General features: G+C 41.1%; 1 protein-coding gene across 1 annotated transcript in view; it reads right to left on the bottom strand.

Annotated features, from left to right (window-relative positions):
• Window positions 1-6,680: 6,680 nt before the first annotated feature.
• LOC122555564 (NXPE family member 3-like) overlaps window positions 6,681-14,715 on the bottom strand; it is a 142,675-nt gene continuing 134,640 nt past the window's right edge. The window contains exon 7 of the mRNA XM_043701591.2: window positions 6,681-7,240. Within this exon, the coding sequence (XP_043557526.2) occupies window positions 6,696-7,240 (545 nt within the window). The 3' untranslated portion in view covers window positions 6,681-6,695. The remainder of the gene's footprint in view (window positions 7,241-14,715) is intronic.

Here is a 14,715-nt window from a genome sequence, read left to right as displayed (position 1 = left end):
TGAGGTTTGTCCTCATGTCCCTGTAAACTGTTTGAACAGTAGTGTTTGGGGCCTGGCTTTGCTGCTCCTCTCCCTTGTAAAAATGCTGTCTCTTGTATGCAGCTGTAAATGTAACTGTTTGTTGTAAACTGTTTTTGTAATTTGTTTAATAAAATAAAAAAATAAACAGGAAAAAAAAAACAGGAGTGTGGCCAAACTGGCCATCAACAGGTCCAGGCAGCGGGCCATGGAGGGGGTCGTTAGGGCCGACTGCCTGCCCCTCTTCTGCGGTTACGTTAGAGCCCGGGTGTCCTTGGAGAAGGAGCACGTGGTGTCGACCAACACCCTGGAGGAGTTCAGGGAGAGGTGGGCGTCGCAGGGAGTGGAGTGCATCATTTCTCCCTCCAACTCTATTTTGATTTAGTCCCCACCCTCCCCTTCACTGTTTTGATCACACAGCATTGCCCTTTGATGTGAAGGGCAGTGTTTGTCACTGGCCACCCGGGTGTTTTCCTATCTTCCTGGTGGTGGAAATTGAATAAAGATTCGTGCACTTTGTGTGTTTCACTGTGTCTCCCACCTGCACACACACACCATGGGTGCTGAGAAAAAATAAGCACTACCGCACTTAGGTGGTAGTGTGGGGGTAAAAGTAAAAAAAAAATAAAGATTGGTTATGGAGAGGTGGGTGCCGCAGGGAGTGGAGTGCATAATTTCTCCCTCCAACTCTATTTTGATTTAGTCCCCACCCTCCCCTTCAAGAAAAAAAAATAAAAAAATATTAAAAAAAATAAACAGAAGTGTGGCCAAACTGGCCATCAATAGGTCCAGGCAGCAGGCCGTGGAGGGGGTCGTTAGAGCCGACTGCCTGCCCCTCTTCCACGGTTACGTTAGAGCCCGGGTGTCCTTGGAGAAGGAGCACGTGGTGTCGACCAACACCCTGGAGTTGTTCAGGGAGAGGTGGGCGCCGCAGGGAGTGGAGTGCATCATTTTTCCCTCCAACTCTATTTTGATTTAGTCCCTACCCTCCCCTTCACTGCTTTTGATCACACAGCACTGCCCTTTGATGTGAAGGGCAGTGTTTGTCACTGGCCACCCGGGTGTTTTCCTGTCTTCCTGGTGGTGGAATTTGAATAAAGATTCATGCACTTTGTGTGTTTCACTGTGTCTCACACCTGCACACACACACACCATGGGTGCTGGGGATAAAAAAAAAGGAAAAAATAAAAGAAAATAAACAGAAAAAAAAATAATAAAATAAACAGGAGTGTCACTGGCCACTCGAGTGTTTCCTTTCTTCCTGGTGGTGGAAATTGAATAAAGATTCGTGCACCTTGTGTCTCTCACTGTGTCTCACACCTGCACACACACAACATGGGTGCTGGGGAAAAAATAAGCACTACCGCAGTTAGGCGGTAGTGTGGGGGTTTAATTTTTAAAAAAAAGAAAAAGGAAAAAAAACAGAAGTGTCAGTCCCTGCCCTCCCAAAAAAAAACAAAAAATAAACAGGAATGCCAGGGGTTTTCTGCTCACTATAGGAACTGCCTCTGTTCCAGTAGGTCTGTATCGTGTACCAAGTAAATAAAGGGAGACTTGGTGACGGGATACCAGCCTTCATGGAGTTATTTCAGTTAATATTGCATGAGGTCAGGATTTTTAGTTACAGCAGTGTAACAATGTTGGTGCACTCAAAGGCACTTCCAAATGGGTTCAAAAATTGTATGAGGAATTGCTGCTGTCTGGTCTCTCTTCTCCAAGTGGGAGAACAACAAACTATGTGGAACTGAGATGAGGCTATTGATCAATGCACAAGGTCCACATGAGGAATTTTGTGATAATGGATACCTTTAACCCGTACTGTGTGTGCTTTCTGGCCCTTAAAGAGCCTCACATCACACAAAAATAAATCTTACTGCCACAGAGGGAAGATCCTTACTCTCTTCATTCCAGGTGTGTGGTAGATGTTTGTCATTTTGACTCTGTACTCACCACATGGATAAGGAAGGCAATACATGTTTCACAGAGTGAGTCACAGACTCAGCCTGTCAGTCTTTGTGATCACCCAATTCCCACCAGAAACCCACATACTTTCATGGTCTGTTTTTTTCTTGACCTCCATGTCAATCCCATTAGCTTTGATCTTCCCACAGCCCCTCCTCAAAACGTTTTCTTAAATGCTTTTCTCCTCACTTTATCCTGTGACCTCTAGGAATACACCTGAGTGACATCAAATGTCATTATGCAATACCCCTCCTAATGAAACCAGAGTGTTGATGACAATCAATGACACCTCTTTACCCCCACAATACCCCTTGCCCTTTCATGCTTTACATCTTCCACACTTACGTGTTGAATTGCCCCCATTCACAATTACTGTCCTGCCTGCATCTCAATCCACTACCACCAACTCCCACAATTGACAACCCCTGCAACCCCACCATAGCCCTTGGTAACCTTCTCTAACTTTTGGTTCAAGCCCTGGACTGATCAAAGCCTACCCTTCCCTGACTAACTAGGAAAAATAATCCTGACTCATGAGTTACCATTCCCCTGATTGATGTCCGTGCAGGCCTTCAACTAACTTAATTGCTGACATCCAGGCTGGTGATTCTGAACCTGCAAGGCCAGTTATGGTCCAGACCCTGGACTGCATTGATATTGATCCACTGGCCCAAGCATGCAACTGACCGTGTTAAAGTCCTGGACTGAGATTGAAAGAAGCCCTTGCCTTCCTATGTCCCTGAATGAAAATAGTCCCTTTTACTTGACCAAGGACTACTCCCGTTAGACTTTGAGACATGGCTATTTGGTTGATGCACATGCAGTGAGTTTGCTACATGAGCTGCTGGCACATGTTGCAGTGTGACATTGAGGCAGTATGGTGATGTACAATAACATGTCCATCCCTTTGACTGTGCAATGTTGCTAGGTTTTGTGTCCACAACAAAAAGGGAAGCAAGCTTGAAGTATAGCGAGACTGTAATTTCTGAATTTGGCAGCAAGGTGCAAAAAGGCAAGGCAAGGTAGAGAAAGCCAAGGAGACACAAAGTGAGCGATTGCAAAGAGAACAGACTGAGTGCCCTGAGACACACCCTCCTCTCTTCCATGAGCTGGGTGCCTGCCCCTTTCCACAAAGTGGCCTGACAGCAGTGTAACAATGTTGGTGCACTCAAAGGCACTTCCAAATGGGTTCAAAAATTGTACGAGGAATTGCTGCTGTCTGGTCTCTCTTCTCCAAGTGGGAGAACAACAAACTATGTGGAACTGAGATGAGAACATGTGATAATCAGATGCTAATGCATGCAAATAGGCACCTCATTGCACACGAGTAAGATTCTTGTCTTGCCATTAAATTCTTGTGGAGGAAATTAATCATTTTTCATTTGATATCAAGAATGTTATGTTTCCAATCTTGCCGTATTTCCCAACTGATTTGCCATTGCATGTTGTTCAGAGGCTGCAAAAACCTAGCCTCAGTACACCTGTAGGTAAGCCATCTTTTTTATGACAGATGCAGGCAAATGGGACTGTATTAATTTAGGATTGCTCTTCAGCATGGACAAGTTAGATCGAAGGGCTTGTTTCTGTGCTGTACATCTCTATGAGTCTATATGATCTTTATGTATATGGTCTATCATATCTTGATATCGAACTTATGGAATCCCATCTTGTTTATCCTTGAAAATTACATTCTTGGAGAGTCCTACTTCATCCCTGACTTATTAAAAAGAACATTTTTCCTTGGGGACCTGTTGAATATGATCTAGCCATCTGCAGATGATGATATTCCTCAATTGCCAGAGCTGGTCATCATTTGTTGCAGATTGTTGAATCTGCCGTGCTCAGCTATGACTGAAATATTTGAGATCAATGTTGCAATCTGGAAGCATTGCTGTTGGAATCTATTTTAATACGTAAATCCACACATGGCAGTAGACTGATCGTAGCTGGTCTGTGTATTTCAATGCTGCCAAAAGCTCCATCACAAGGATCTGTGTAGGCAATGCATGATGCCAATGCATTGGATGTCAGACCTGTTGCAAAATGTCAGCTCATCTTAGGATGCACCACACTGTACCAGTTTCTTGAATAAAATGTGCAAAGGGGTGATATTAGTAATGGCACCAGAAAGTGCATGCTGTCTATTTCATTCTAGATATATCATTCAGATGGAGGTGAAGGCTTCAGCTTTTCTGATGGTATCCTTGTGATGTGTCAAACTTACCGGCCTGCCTGGCTGGGTTCTACAAGCTGGAATATGGCATTACCTCTGGGCCTTTTTAACATCATGGAAGAAATTTTGTAAGTTTCTTTGAGATTGATCCTTATTTGCCTCGTTTTCATATGCTGCTGTAATACGTAAAAATTCCAAAGTAATGTCATTTTGTAGAAAAAAGCTTACAAGACACTGTGTGAGCAAGGCAAGTCACATCTCACATGTGATTTGCATGTTTTACTGATCTTGCAGATGACTGATAGTTGTTCTAAAGTCCACAAATTGCAGATGCTACTGGCCTGCTACAAGTGTTTCAAATGTAAAACTTTCAATTAGAGTCAATTCTTTAGGTTTATCCAGAACAGCTTTACTAAATGGATACTCAATAGTGTAATGGAGGTGAGTTCCAGGATTTTAACCCAGCAACACAGAAAGAACAGTAATATATTTCCAAAACAGGATGATGGGTAGGTAGGAGGGAAAATTGCATGTAGTGGCATTCCTGTGTAGCTGCTGCCTTTGTCCTTCTAGATGGTTTTGGTCATGGATTTGGGAGGTACTTTCTCAATATTTTTGGTGAATTTCTGCAGTACGTCCTGTAGATTGTAGCTGCTGTGACAACTGAATGTCCATGCTGGTAGGAGGAGATGATTCTGGGTGTTGTGCCAATCAAATGGAATGCTTTATCCTGGATGGCGACAATCTTCTTGGGTGTCTTTGGAATTGCACTCAGCATACAAGTAGAGAGTATTCCATCACACTGCTGATTTCTAGATAGGCCTTGTAAGGCTTGGGGGAATCGGGAGGTGAACTAATTGCCGCAGGATTCCTAGACTCTGACCTGCTCTTGTAGTCACAGTGTTTATATGGCTTGTCCAGTTCAGTTTATCTAGTCAGTTATAACCTACAGGATGTTGCTAGTGTGGGATTCAGTGATGGCAATGGCATTGAAATGTCAAGAAGCAAGAGTTAAATTCTCTCTTGTTGGACATAGACATATCTGACATGTTGTGGCATGAATGTTATTTGCCACTTTTCAGCCCTAACTAGCAAATATCCAGGTCTCATTGTATTTGGTCATGAATTGCTTTAGTAACTGCAGAGTTGCAAATGATGCTGAACATCCCACTTCTGACATTATAAAGGAGGAAAGGTCAGTGATGAAGCAGCTGAAGATGGTTGGGCCTAGGACACTCCCCTGAGGAACTCCTGCAGAGATGTCCTGGAGCTGGGATGACTGACATCTAATAAACACAACCACCATCCTATGTGCCTGGTATGACTCCACCCAGCTGAATGTTTCCTCCCTGATTCCCATTAATTCCATTTTGCTAGGGTTCTTTAACATCACAGTCAAATGCAGCCTTGATGTCAAGGGTAGTCACTCTCACCTCACCTCTGGAATTCAGTTTTTTTGTCCATGTTTGAAACAAGGCTGCAATGTCGTCAGGAGCTGAGTGACCCTGGCGAAATCCAAACTGAGCGTCACTGAGCAGGTTATTGCTGAGCAGTTGCTGCTTGATAACACTATTGCTACCTTTCATCATTTTACTGATGGTTCGGGAGTAAACTGATGGGGCAATGATTTGCTGGGTTGAATTTGGTCTCCCTTTTATGTAGAGAATATACCTGAGCAATTTTCCACATTGTCAGGTAAATGCCAGTGTTGTAATTATATTGTAAGAGCTTGGCTAGGGACCAGCAAGTTCTGGAGCACAAGTCTTCAGTACTTTGCCAGAATGCTGTCAGTATCCATAGCCTTTGCAGTATTCAGTGGTTCTAACTATTTCCTGATATCATGTGGAGTGAACTGAAGTGTTTGAAACTGGTATCTGTGACTCTAGGGACAACAGGAGGAGGGCAAGACTTGGAAATTCTGGTGCTGCAAATTCCTCAGCCTTTTCTTTTGCATTGATGTCCTGGGCTTCCCCATCATTGAGGGTGGGGATATGTGTGGAACCTTGCCTTCTAGTCAGTTGTTTAATTGTCCACCAGCATTCACAGCTGGGTGTGGCAGGACTGCAGATCTTAGAACTACTTTGCACTATTATTATTGATAAATTCAACATTATTAAGATGTCCAAGGTCAATGCGTAAGACATGTTGTAAAACAGAACTGACCAACATCTGAACCCTAAGCACTCTTACTGTGCATACATCATAAATGGGTGATGAAATGATTGAAAGTCTAATATTACTGTGCTTTGCAAACAGCTGCATCATATTTTTGCTAAAACATTGACCATTAGCTTCCAAGCATTAGTTGACCATGCCAATGTGAAGACCGTGCGCATAACTGATGGTACAGCACACCACAACCAACCCCACCACAGACAAAAACAGACATCCCTATACACGCACATGGGCACACACACTATCAAACACAAACTCACACACACATTCATCATATCTACAATCGATTTTACAAACATAACCATAGAGCATCCAAGCCTAAAATAAAATACTATATTCATTTGATCCAGAGCATAATTTAACTTGTTCATAAAGGACACACATATGAAAGAAATACATCTACTTCATTCTTTATAATAATTCTTTTGGGATGTAATTCATGAGGTAGGTAATGTGCTATTGTCATCTCCCAGGCATCCACAAAAGCCACGTTGATGCCCTCAAACATCTTTCTCATCACTAAGTCAAGTTGATAGGAATACCAGTCACTGTTGTAGAGACTGACCTCCTGCGGAAGGGCCTGGACATTGGCAGTCTTTATTACAACCAGTGTATCTGGGCTCCTTTCCAGCAAACGTAGAATTGACCTGCGGATGTTCTGGAGCCTGCGGATGTATGGTTCAACTGGGAAAGTGTTGAAATGACACCAAATGGTGAAGGCTACAACAGTGTTCTTTCCACCTTTAATCTCATCCAGTTTATTTGCGATGAATGGTAGGTCCTGACTTGAAATGGGGAGGATTCGGATCGGTGTTCCATGAGCAAAATATTCCACCTTGATTGTTTTTTCTATATTCAAAGCGAGATGTGGGCCAGTATTTTTAGAATTGCCAAGGTTAAATGTCCTGAGATCTGAAATAGAAGATGGAATAACATTGATACTGGAAGATAAGTTATAATTCTGTGGATAGTAATTAACAGACATGAATTAGGCAGATTACTTAAAATGCAGTGTGTTAATATAGAGACCATCTCACCCTCCATTCCCTGGACCAACAGCTCATATCAGAATGGGGTTTTCAAGAATGCAAGTGAGCAGCCAGTTTAAATAATACAGACAGGCAGATCAAAAGATTCCTGAGCTGCATTCAGATGAAGCAGGCAAATAAACTCTTGTCCAATGCATAACGAAGATGAGAAGCAGCAGTTATGATGAAGCACTTGAACAAGTGAGTAAACAGAAAGGCTAAGATCTGTTCAATCTGAACAGTTAAGTGGGTTAGTGGGTTCGGAGGCACTCAGTGATCTGCAATGTGTTGGAATATGTGGTGTACTGAAATTGCATTATGCCCTTTGTCCACTTAAGGCTACCACCCTGGCGGAAAGAGTCAAGAGCAGAGTTTTGCAACCTCCAATTTGCATGTGAGGGAAGGTGTGAAATTTTTGTGATGACATTTCTACCAGCCTCCAGTTTGACTTTTAAAGGCTTTAAATCTTTGACTTGAGCAGTAAGAAAATAGGTGGGTTTAGACCGAGCTACCTAGCATCTAGTTTAGCTAGATTTTGCTAGATGGGCATAGATGGAAAGTACTCAGGAAGTGTGAAGAATAGCACTGTAAACATATGAACTTAGAATCACAGACATATGCTCTGCCAGACCTGACCCAATAGTAACCCCAACCCTCATCCTTTGACTCAACGCCTGTCATTTCTGATGGCTATAGCGTATTGGTGTACCTATACAAATTGTTAGAAGAAATATTTGGGACTAGTGCACTATATGGACTTACAACAGAGAACTGTGATATGGAAAATATTTATAATGTTATCATTTTATATTGAGTCAGTCGACTTAAAGCCAATAAAAGAGTTGAAGAAGATTGCTGTGCCGTTTCAACTAGTTATCTCCAGCTGAGAAGTAGGAAGCCAGTAATCAGGAAACAAAATCTGTATTTTTATAGTGCCTTCCATGAACTTCGGATGTTTGAATGGGTTTTATTGTAAACAAGTTAATATTTGGATCAAATGTAATCATTGTTGTTGTGTAATCATTGTTGTACTGTAGGTTATCAATCCCTCAAAGATCAATTACTTTTCTAACAGAAGCAAAATACTGTAGTTGCTAAAAATCTGAAACAAACTTAGAGTTAAAAATCACACAACACCAGGTTATAGTCCAACAGGTTTAATTGGAAGCACACTAGCTTTCAGGTGGTTGTCTGATGAAGGAGCAGCGCTCCAAAAGCTCGTGCTTCCAAATAAATCTGTTGGATTATAACCTGGTGTTGTGTGATTTTTAACTTTGTACACCCCAACACTGGCACCTCCAAATCAAAACTTCGAGTTTGCTGCGTTTATCCAGCATTCTGTTGTTCATGTTTATTTTTCTGTCTGACGTTCTCAGAATGTTTTCAACTATCAGTAATATCCATGCTTAGGTGCAAAAAGCTTAAGAGATGTGGATCCTTATGTGGTTACCAGGTGATGGACTTGACAGAATTTTCATCGTAAATTAGGAAAACCGTCAAGCAAGCCTTGAAGCTAATCTATCCATGAAACTGAGAAGCATATGCACCCGTTGAAATGTCTCAAATTGAAACCCTCTCCCTAGGATTATAACACAGATCCCCTCAGTTAGTATTTTGAAATCTACCAACATTATCAGCTCATTTGGCACTTTGCATTGCTTTCAGCTAATGGAGCGCTGTGACACTCATCTTTCCATTCCATTTCAATTTAATTTGAGTAATTATTATATTTGCTTCTCTGTCATGAAAATAAAATTCATATGAAAGTTACATTGTTAACAGTCTTGAATCCATAACCATAAATATCAAGAAGGTATGAAAATACTTTTTAGCTCCCTTAGACAAAACATTTACACGATTGGGAAATGGAACATTCTATAACATAAGGTGAGCTGTATTGCAGTGTTGATTTATATATTCATGTTCAGGGCATACTTTTATAGTTTCATTGTAATAGGAGCCATTAGCCCATTGAGCCTGCTCTGCCATTCATTAAGATCACGGCTGATCTATCCATCATCTCAGATCCTCCTACCCACATTATCCCCACAATCCTTAATTCCCCTACCATGCAAAAACCCATCCAATTGTGTCTTGAATATATTTAGTGAATACATTCCACTGCTTTCTTGGGCAGAGAATTCCACTGACTCATTACTCTCTGCAGAAAGCAGTTCCTCCTCATCTCTGTCCTAAATTTACACCCCCTAACCTTGAGGCCATGTCCCCTAGTTCTAGACCCACCCAGCAGAGGAGACAACATACCTGCCTCTAACTTATCTATCCCTTTCATCACTCTATGTGTTTCTATAAAATCCCCTCTGATTCTTCTAAATTTTGACGAATACAGTCCCAAGCGACACAACTTTTCCTCACAGGGTAATCCCGTCATCTCTGAAATCAACGTGGTGAACCTCCTCTGACCGTCTCCAAAGCCGGTACTATCCTTCCTCAAGTAAGGAGACCAGAACTGCGTACAATATTCCAGGTGCAAACTCACCAATACCTTGTACAATGGCAGCAGAACTTCCCTGCTCTTAAATTCAGTTGCTGTAGCAATGAATACCAATATTCCATTTGCCTTCCTGATTACCTGTTGCACCTGCAAATCAACTTTTAGTGATTCATGTTTGAGCACTCCTAAATCCCTCTGCACAACAGCATGCTGCAATCTTTCACCATTTAAATAATGCTCTGACCTACAATTTTTACTTCTGAAGTGGATAACCTCACATTTACCAATATTATACTCCAACTACCAGACTCTTCCCCACTGACTTAACCTATCTAAATCTCTCTGCAGACTCTCCACATCCTCTGCACAGTTTTCTTTTCCATTCAATTTAATGTAATCAGCAAACTTGGATACGATACATTTGGTATCCTCTTTCAAATCATTTATATATATCATGAACAGTTACGGGCCAAACCCTGACCCCTGTGGCACCCTGCTTCCCAATGATCTCCAACCCGAGAAACACCCATTTATTCCAACTCTCTGCTTCCTATTGGTTAACTAGTCCTCTATCCATGCTAGTATATTCCCTATAACTCCATGCATTCTTATCTTATGGATGAGTTTTTTTTAAGCAGCACTTTATCGAACACCTTCTGAAAATCCAAGTATATAACATCCACTTCTTCCCCTCCATCCACTACACTTGTTACATTCTCAAAGAACTCTAAGAAGTTTGTCAAACATGACCTCCCCTTCGTGAATCCATGCTTGTCAGAGACATTTTTTAAATGAGTTAGTCACTCTGTAATTCATACAGATCAATGGAAGCATTCAAAGAAAGATATCTGAAAAACAAGGGGTCAGGTCAGCCAAAGCATGATCTCAACATCAGAACCGGAAGCAAAGATCAATGAACTTTTTTCTACCTCCGCAAATAAATTATTTGCCCTAATTGGTTGTCTGCATGTGTGAGGAGAGTTTACAAGGGGATCAGTACTTAGTAGTGTTATATGCCTTTGGCTTTTTATCAGTTTATCTTTACTATAGTCCGATTACTTGTAATAAACAATACTTTGTGATCAATCCAAAAACTTGGTGCATGCTTTCTATCAACATTAGTTGAAAGTCAGGCAATTTTTGGCACTGTTATATTTTTTAAAAAATACATTAACATTGATCCATCTCCATGAATAGTGAAGCTCAAATTACAGCACACTACCACAGTGATTCGCAAAAAGGGAATGTTTCCCCTGGAGTTTGACATATACACCAATCCAAATTTGTATTAGATAAGGAGAGGTGATGACCTAGCAGTACCATCGGTGTACCATTAATCCAATGGTACACTGATTTGTATCCCATTGCAGCAGATAGTAGAATTTGAATTCAATAATAATTTAGAATTAAGGTTCAAGGGACGACAACAAATTCAATGCCAATTGTAGGGAAAGCCCATCTGGTTTATGACTGTCCTTAAGAGAAGGAAATTGCCATCCTTATCTGGTCTGGCCTACATATGACTCCAGACTAACAGCAATGTGGTTGACTCTTAACTACCCTCTGGGCAGTTAGGGTTGGGCAATAAATACTGGCTACTGGCAATGCCCTCATCCAGTGAATGAATAAAAAAAAACACTCAACAAGTTTGACACCATCCAGGACAAAGTAGCCCATTCAATTGGCACCACATCCACAAACATTCCCTTCCACCACCGTTGACACTCAGTGGCAGTAGTGTAGACAATGTACAGGATGCACTGCAGAAATTCACCAAAGTCCTAAGACCACATTTCTAAACCAATGACTACTTTTATCTGGAAGGACATGGGCAACAGACACATGGGAACATCACACTGATGATGCTGTGGCTTTAAGTGATATGTTTTGTCCTGGTTTCTTTTAGAGAGAGATTGGGGGATGGGTGTCAAACAGACTATGAAAGATAACAATTTGTAAAGCCTTGGGTGTTTTATTTAAAGGCTGGAACAATAGAAGCAGCCTGAACGGGTGTGATCAAACTCCTAACCACTGGTTTAGTTTTCAGCATTTGTTGCTGGGGTCTCAGCAGCATCGGAAGGCAGTGAATCTCCCCCGGCTGCTACACCCTCTGTCTCTCTCTTTGTCTCTCTTAGAATTGCCTTTTGATGTTCTTTCCTCCTGGATTAGAGAAATGCATGTAAGACAATCTGTTGTGTGAATTTACATTTTGCCAAAGATGTGTTTATGGGATCTTACTGTATTGGAACAGTTAATTAGTAATAGTTATTGTTTCCATTGTTCTGTTAAATCTTCTAGTAGTGTTTAGTTATTCCAAGTTCTTCTTTCTGTTGTTGTATTTTAATTATGGTTTTGAATAAGTTGTGTTTTGCTTAACATTGAGTAGTTTGACCAATCTGGGACACAGCACCTTACATTTGCCTTCAAAATTAAAAAAAACATTATGCTTGAGACTGAATATTTTGAGGAGGTTTGGTCTGGTCCATAACAAATTGGGCCTCTTGTTGGGATCATAATCTCTAATTCCAGGTTGGGTTTAAGATTATGGGATGTGAAGACAACAAGTGGTAAGTGCTGGTGTCTTTCATTTTGGGTGTAGAATTTAGTTGGGTTTAAACAGGCTGTGCCTTATGTAATAATGGCACTATGTCACTATGAATTTCCTGGGTGTGGAATAAATCATTTTGGGAGTTTTAGAGAAAGTAAGCAAGGCAATGCTTTCCAAGTTGGCAAACAAGCTGGAGTTGGAGTTGCCTGCGTCTTTGAGAAAAGGGAATATAATTGTATCAATCACATGGCATTTACAGTTGCCAGGAATGCCATCAGAATCTTTGGAAATGGTTAAAATTGAATTGAAAATGAAGTAGCTTAAACATAAAAAGGAAATGAAACCATCTGATTTACAAATGAAAGCAGAGGAAAAAGAAAAGGGAAGGATAGCCCTAGCAGAAGAAATGGAGAAAGAGAAGAAAAGCAGAAGGAGGTGAGAGTTTGAACTTTAGAAGTTGGCAATTAGAGAGGAAAGTCGACTTAAAAGGTGGGAGGTGAAGGTAGGTTTAGTGAGGTGGAAGAGTGATGACTAGCATACCCATCATAGACAAAGGCCTGGTGGGGATCTATTTAAATATGTCCATGTGTGTCTAAGTTTGACAGGAAGGATGTGGAAGGTTTTTTCATTTCATTTGAAGAAGTGGCTAAACAAATGAAATGTCCGGTGACCATGTGGGTATTGTTGATTCAAACAAAGTTAATCAGTAGAGCTAGTGAAGTATTTACATCATTATCACTACCTTCTCGGCGGCATCTGGGGAGTATAATGAGGTGAAAAATCCCCTCTTAAATGCATATAAGCTAGTACTAGAAGCATACAGACAATGTTTCAGGAAGAGAAGAGGAACCCAACTCAAATGTAATTAAATTTGAGAGGATCAAAGAAAGTAGTTTGAGAGGTGGATTAGGGGATTCAAAATGGATCAAACCTATGATATTCTTAGAGAGACAATTATTTTGGAAGCGTTCAAAAATTTGTTTCCTGAGGTAGTGAGAACTCATGTTGAAGAACAGAGAGTGAAAATGGCAAGATTAACAGCAGAAATGGCAAATAATTATGTGTTGGTTCATAAATCAAAGTCTGGATTCCAACATTAATTTCCATCTGTGAAGGGTAGAAATGGGGGAAAAGAGAAATCCCCAGCTGTTAAGGCAAAAGGAGATCTCATTGATAGTGTACCACAAGGTAAAAAAGAAACAATAAGGTGGAAAGAGTAGTAAAAAGGCCACATGAAGTTGTAGTGTTAGTTGTTTAGAAAAAGCACTGGGAAGACAGATGTGAGAAAACAGGAAAAGCCAGTGAGTGTTGTTGAAGTGATGAAGGAAAGCACAGTGAAAGCTAAAAAGCTGCACCAAAATATACAACCTGGTCAGGGGTTGGTTGAGATGGAAGTGCCAGATCTCTTTCAAGAATTTACTAGCATGGGTAAGGTTTATTCCTATGTGCCAGAAGGAGCAGGTAAAGAAATTAAAATTTTAAGTGATACAGGAGCATGTCCATCTGTTGTTGGGAGATGAGGAGATATATAATTCAGCAGGACTATTGCCAGAAAAGGTGGTAATATGTAGAATTCATGGTGAGAAGAAGAGTGTTCCATTATGTAACCTGAGGTTAGAAAGTTTGGTAAAAAGTGATGAAGTGGTGTTAGGAGTAATAGAGAAATTCTCTGTTCCAGGAATACAATTTATCCTCTGTAATGATATTGTTGGATCACAGTGGGTGTGAGTGATTTGTACTGTGATTGAAAAGCCAATGGAGAATCAGGCAACTGAAATATTATGGGAAGCATATCCAGGGAATTTTTCTGATTGTGTGCTAACAAGGTCACAAAGCCATAGGTTGAAGTGGGAGAAGAAGTCAAAGAATAAAGATGAGGAAGTTGAAGTTCATTTGTTAGAGGCTATGTTTGATCAAATGGATGTGAAAAAATAATAGATGGATGACAAAGTGGATAATTTTAGTTCAGAGAAATTAACTGAATTGTGGGCGGCACAGTGGCACTGCTGCTCACAGCGCCAGACACCCGGGTTCAATTCCCACCTCGGGCGACTGTCTGTATGGAGTTTGCACACTCTCCCCGTGTCTGCGTGGATTTCCTCCGGGTGCTCCGGTTTCCTCCCAAAAATGTGCAGGTTAGGTGAATTGGCCATGCTAAATTACCCCATAGTGTTAGGTGTAGCAGATTGGGTCTGGGTGGGTGGCGGGTCAGTGTGCACTTGTTGGGCCGAAGAGCCTGTTTTCACACTGTAAGTAATCTAATCTAATCTATTACAGAAAGATGAAAAACTAAAGCAGTTGCAGCTTGCTGATTATGAAGGTTCGTTTCAGATGCTCTACCACCATACTGGGTAAC

Source organism: Chiloscyllium plagiosum, unplaced genomic scaffold (genome assembly GCF_037043375.1).
Source record: "Chiloscyllium plagiosum isolate Xiang-an unplaced genomic scaffold, Cpla_swu_hap1 HiC_scaffold_12, whole genome shotgun sequence".
In the NCBI taxonomy this organism is placed as follows: domain Eukaryota; kingdom Metazoa; phylum Chordata; class Chondrichthyes; order Orectolobiformes; family Hemiscylliidae; genus Chiloscyllium; species Chiloscyllium plagiosum.
Note: the sequence above shows the minus strand (reverse complement) of the source record. Positions and strands in the feature narration are given on the sequence as shown.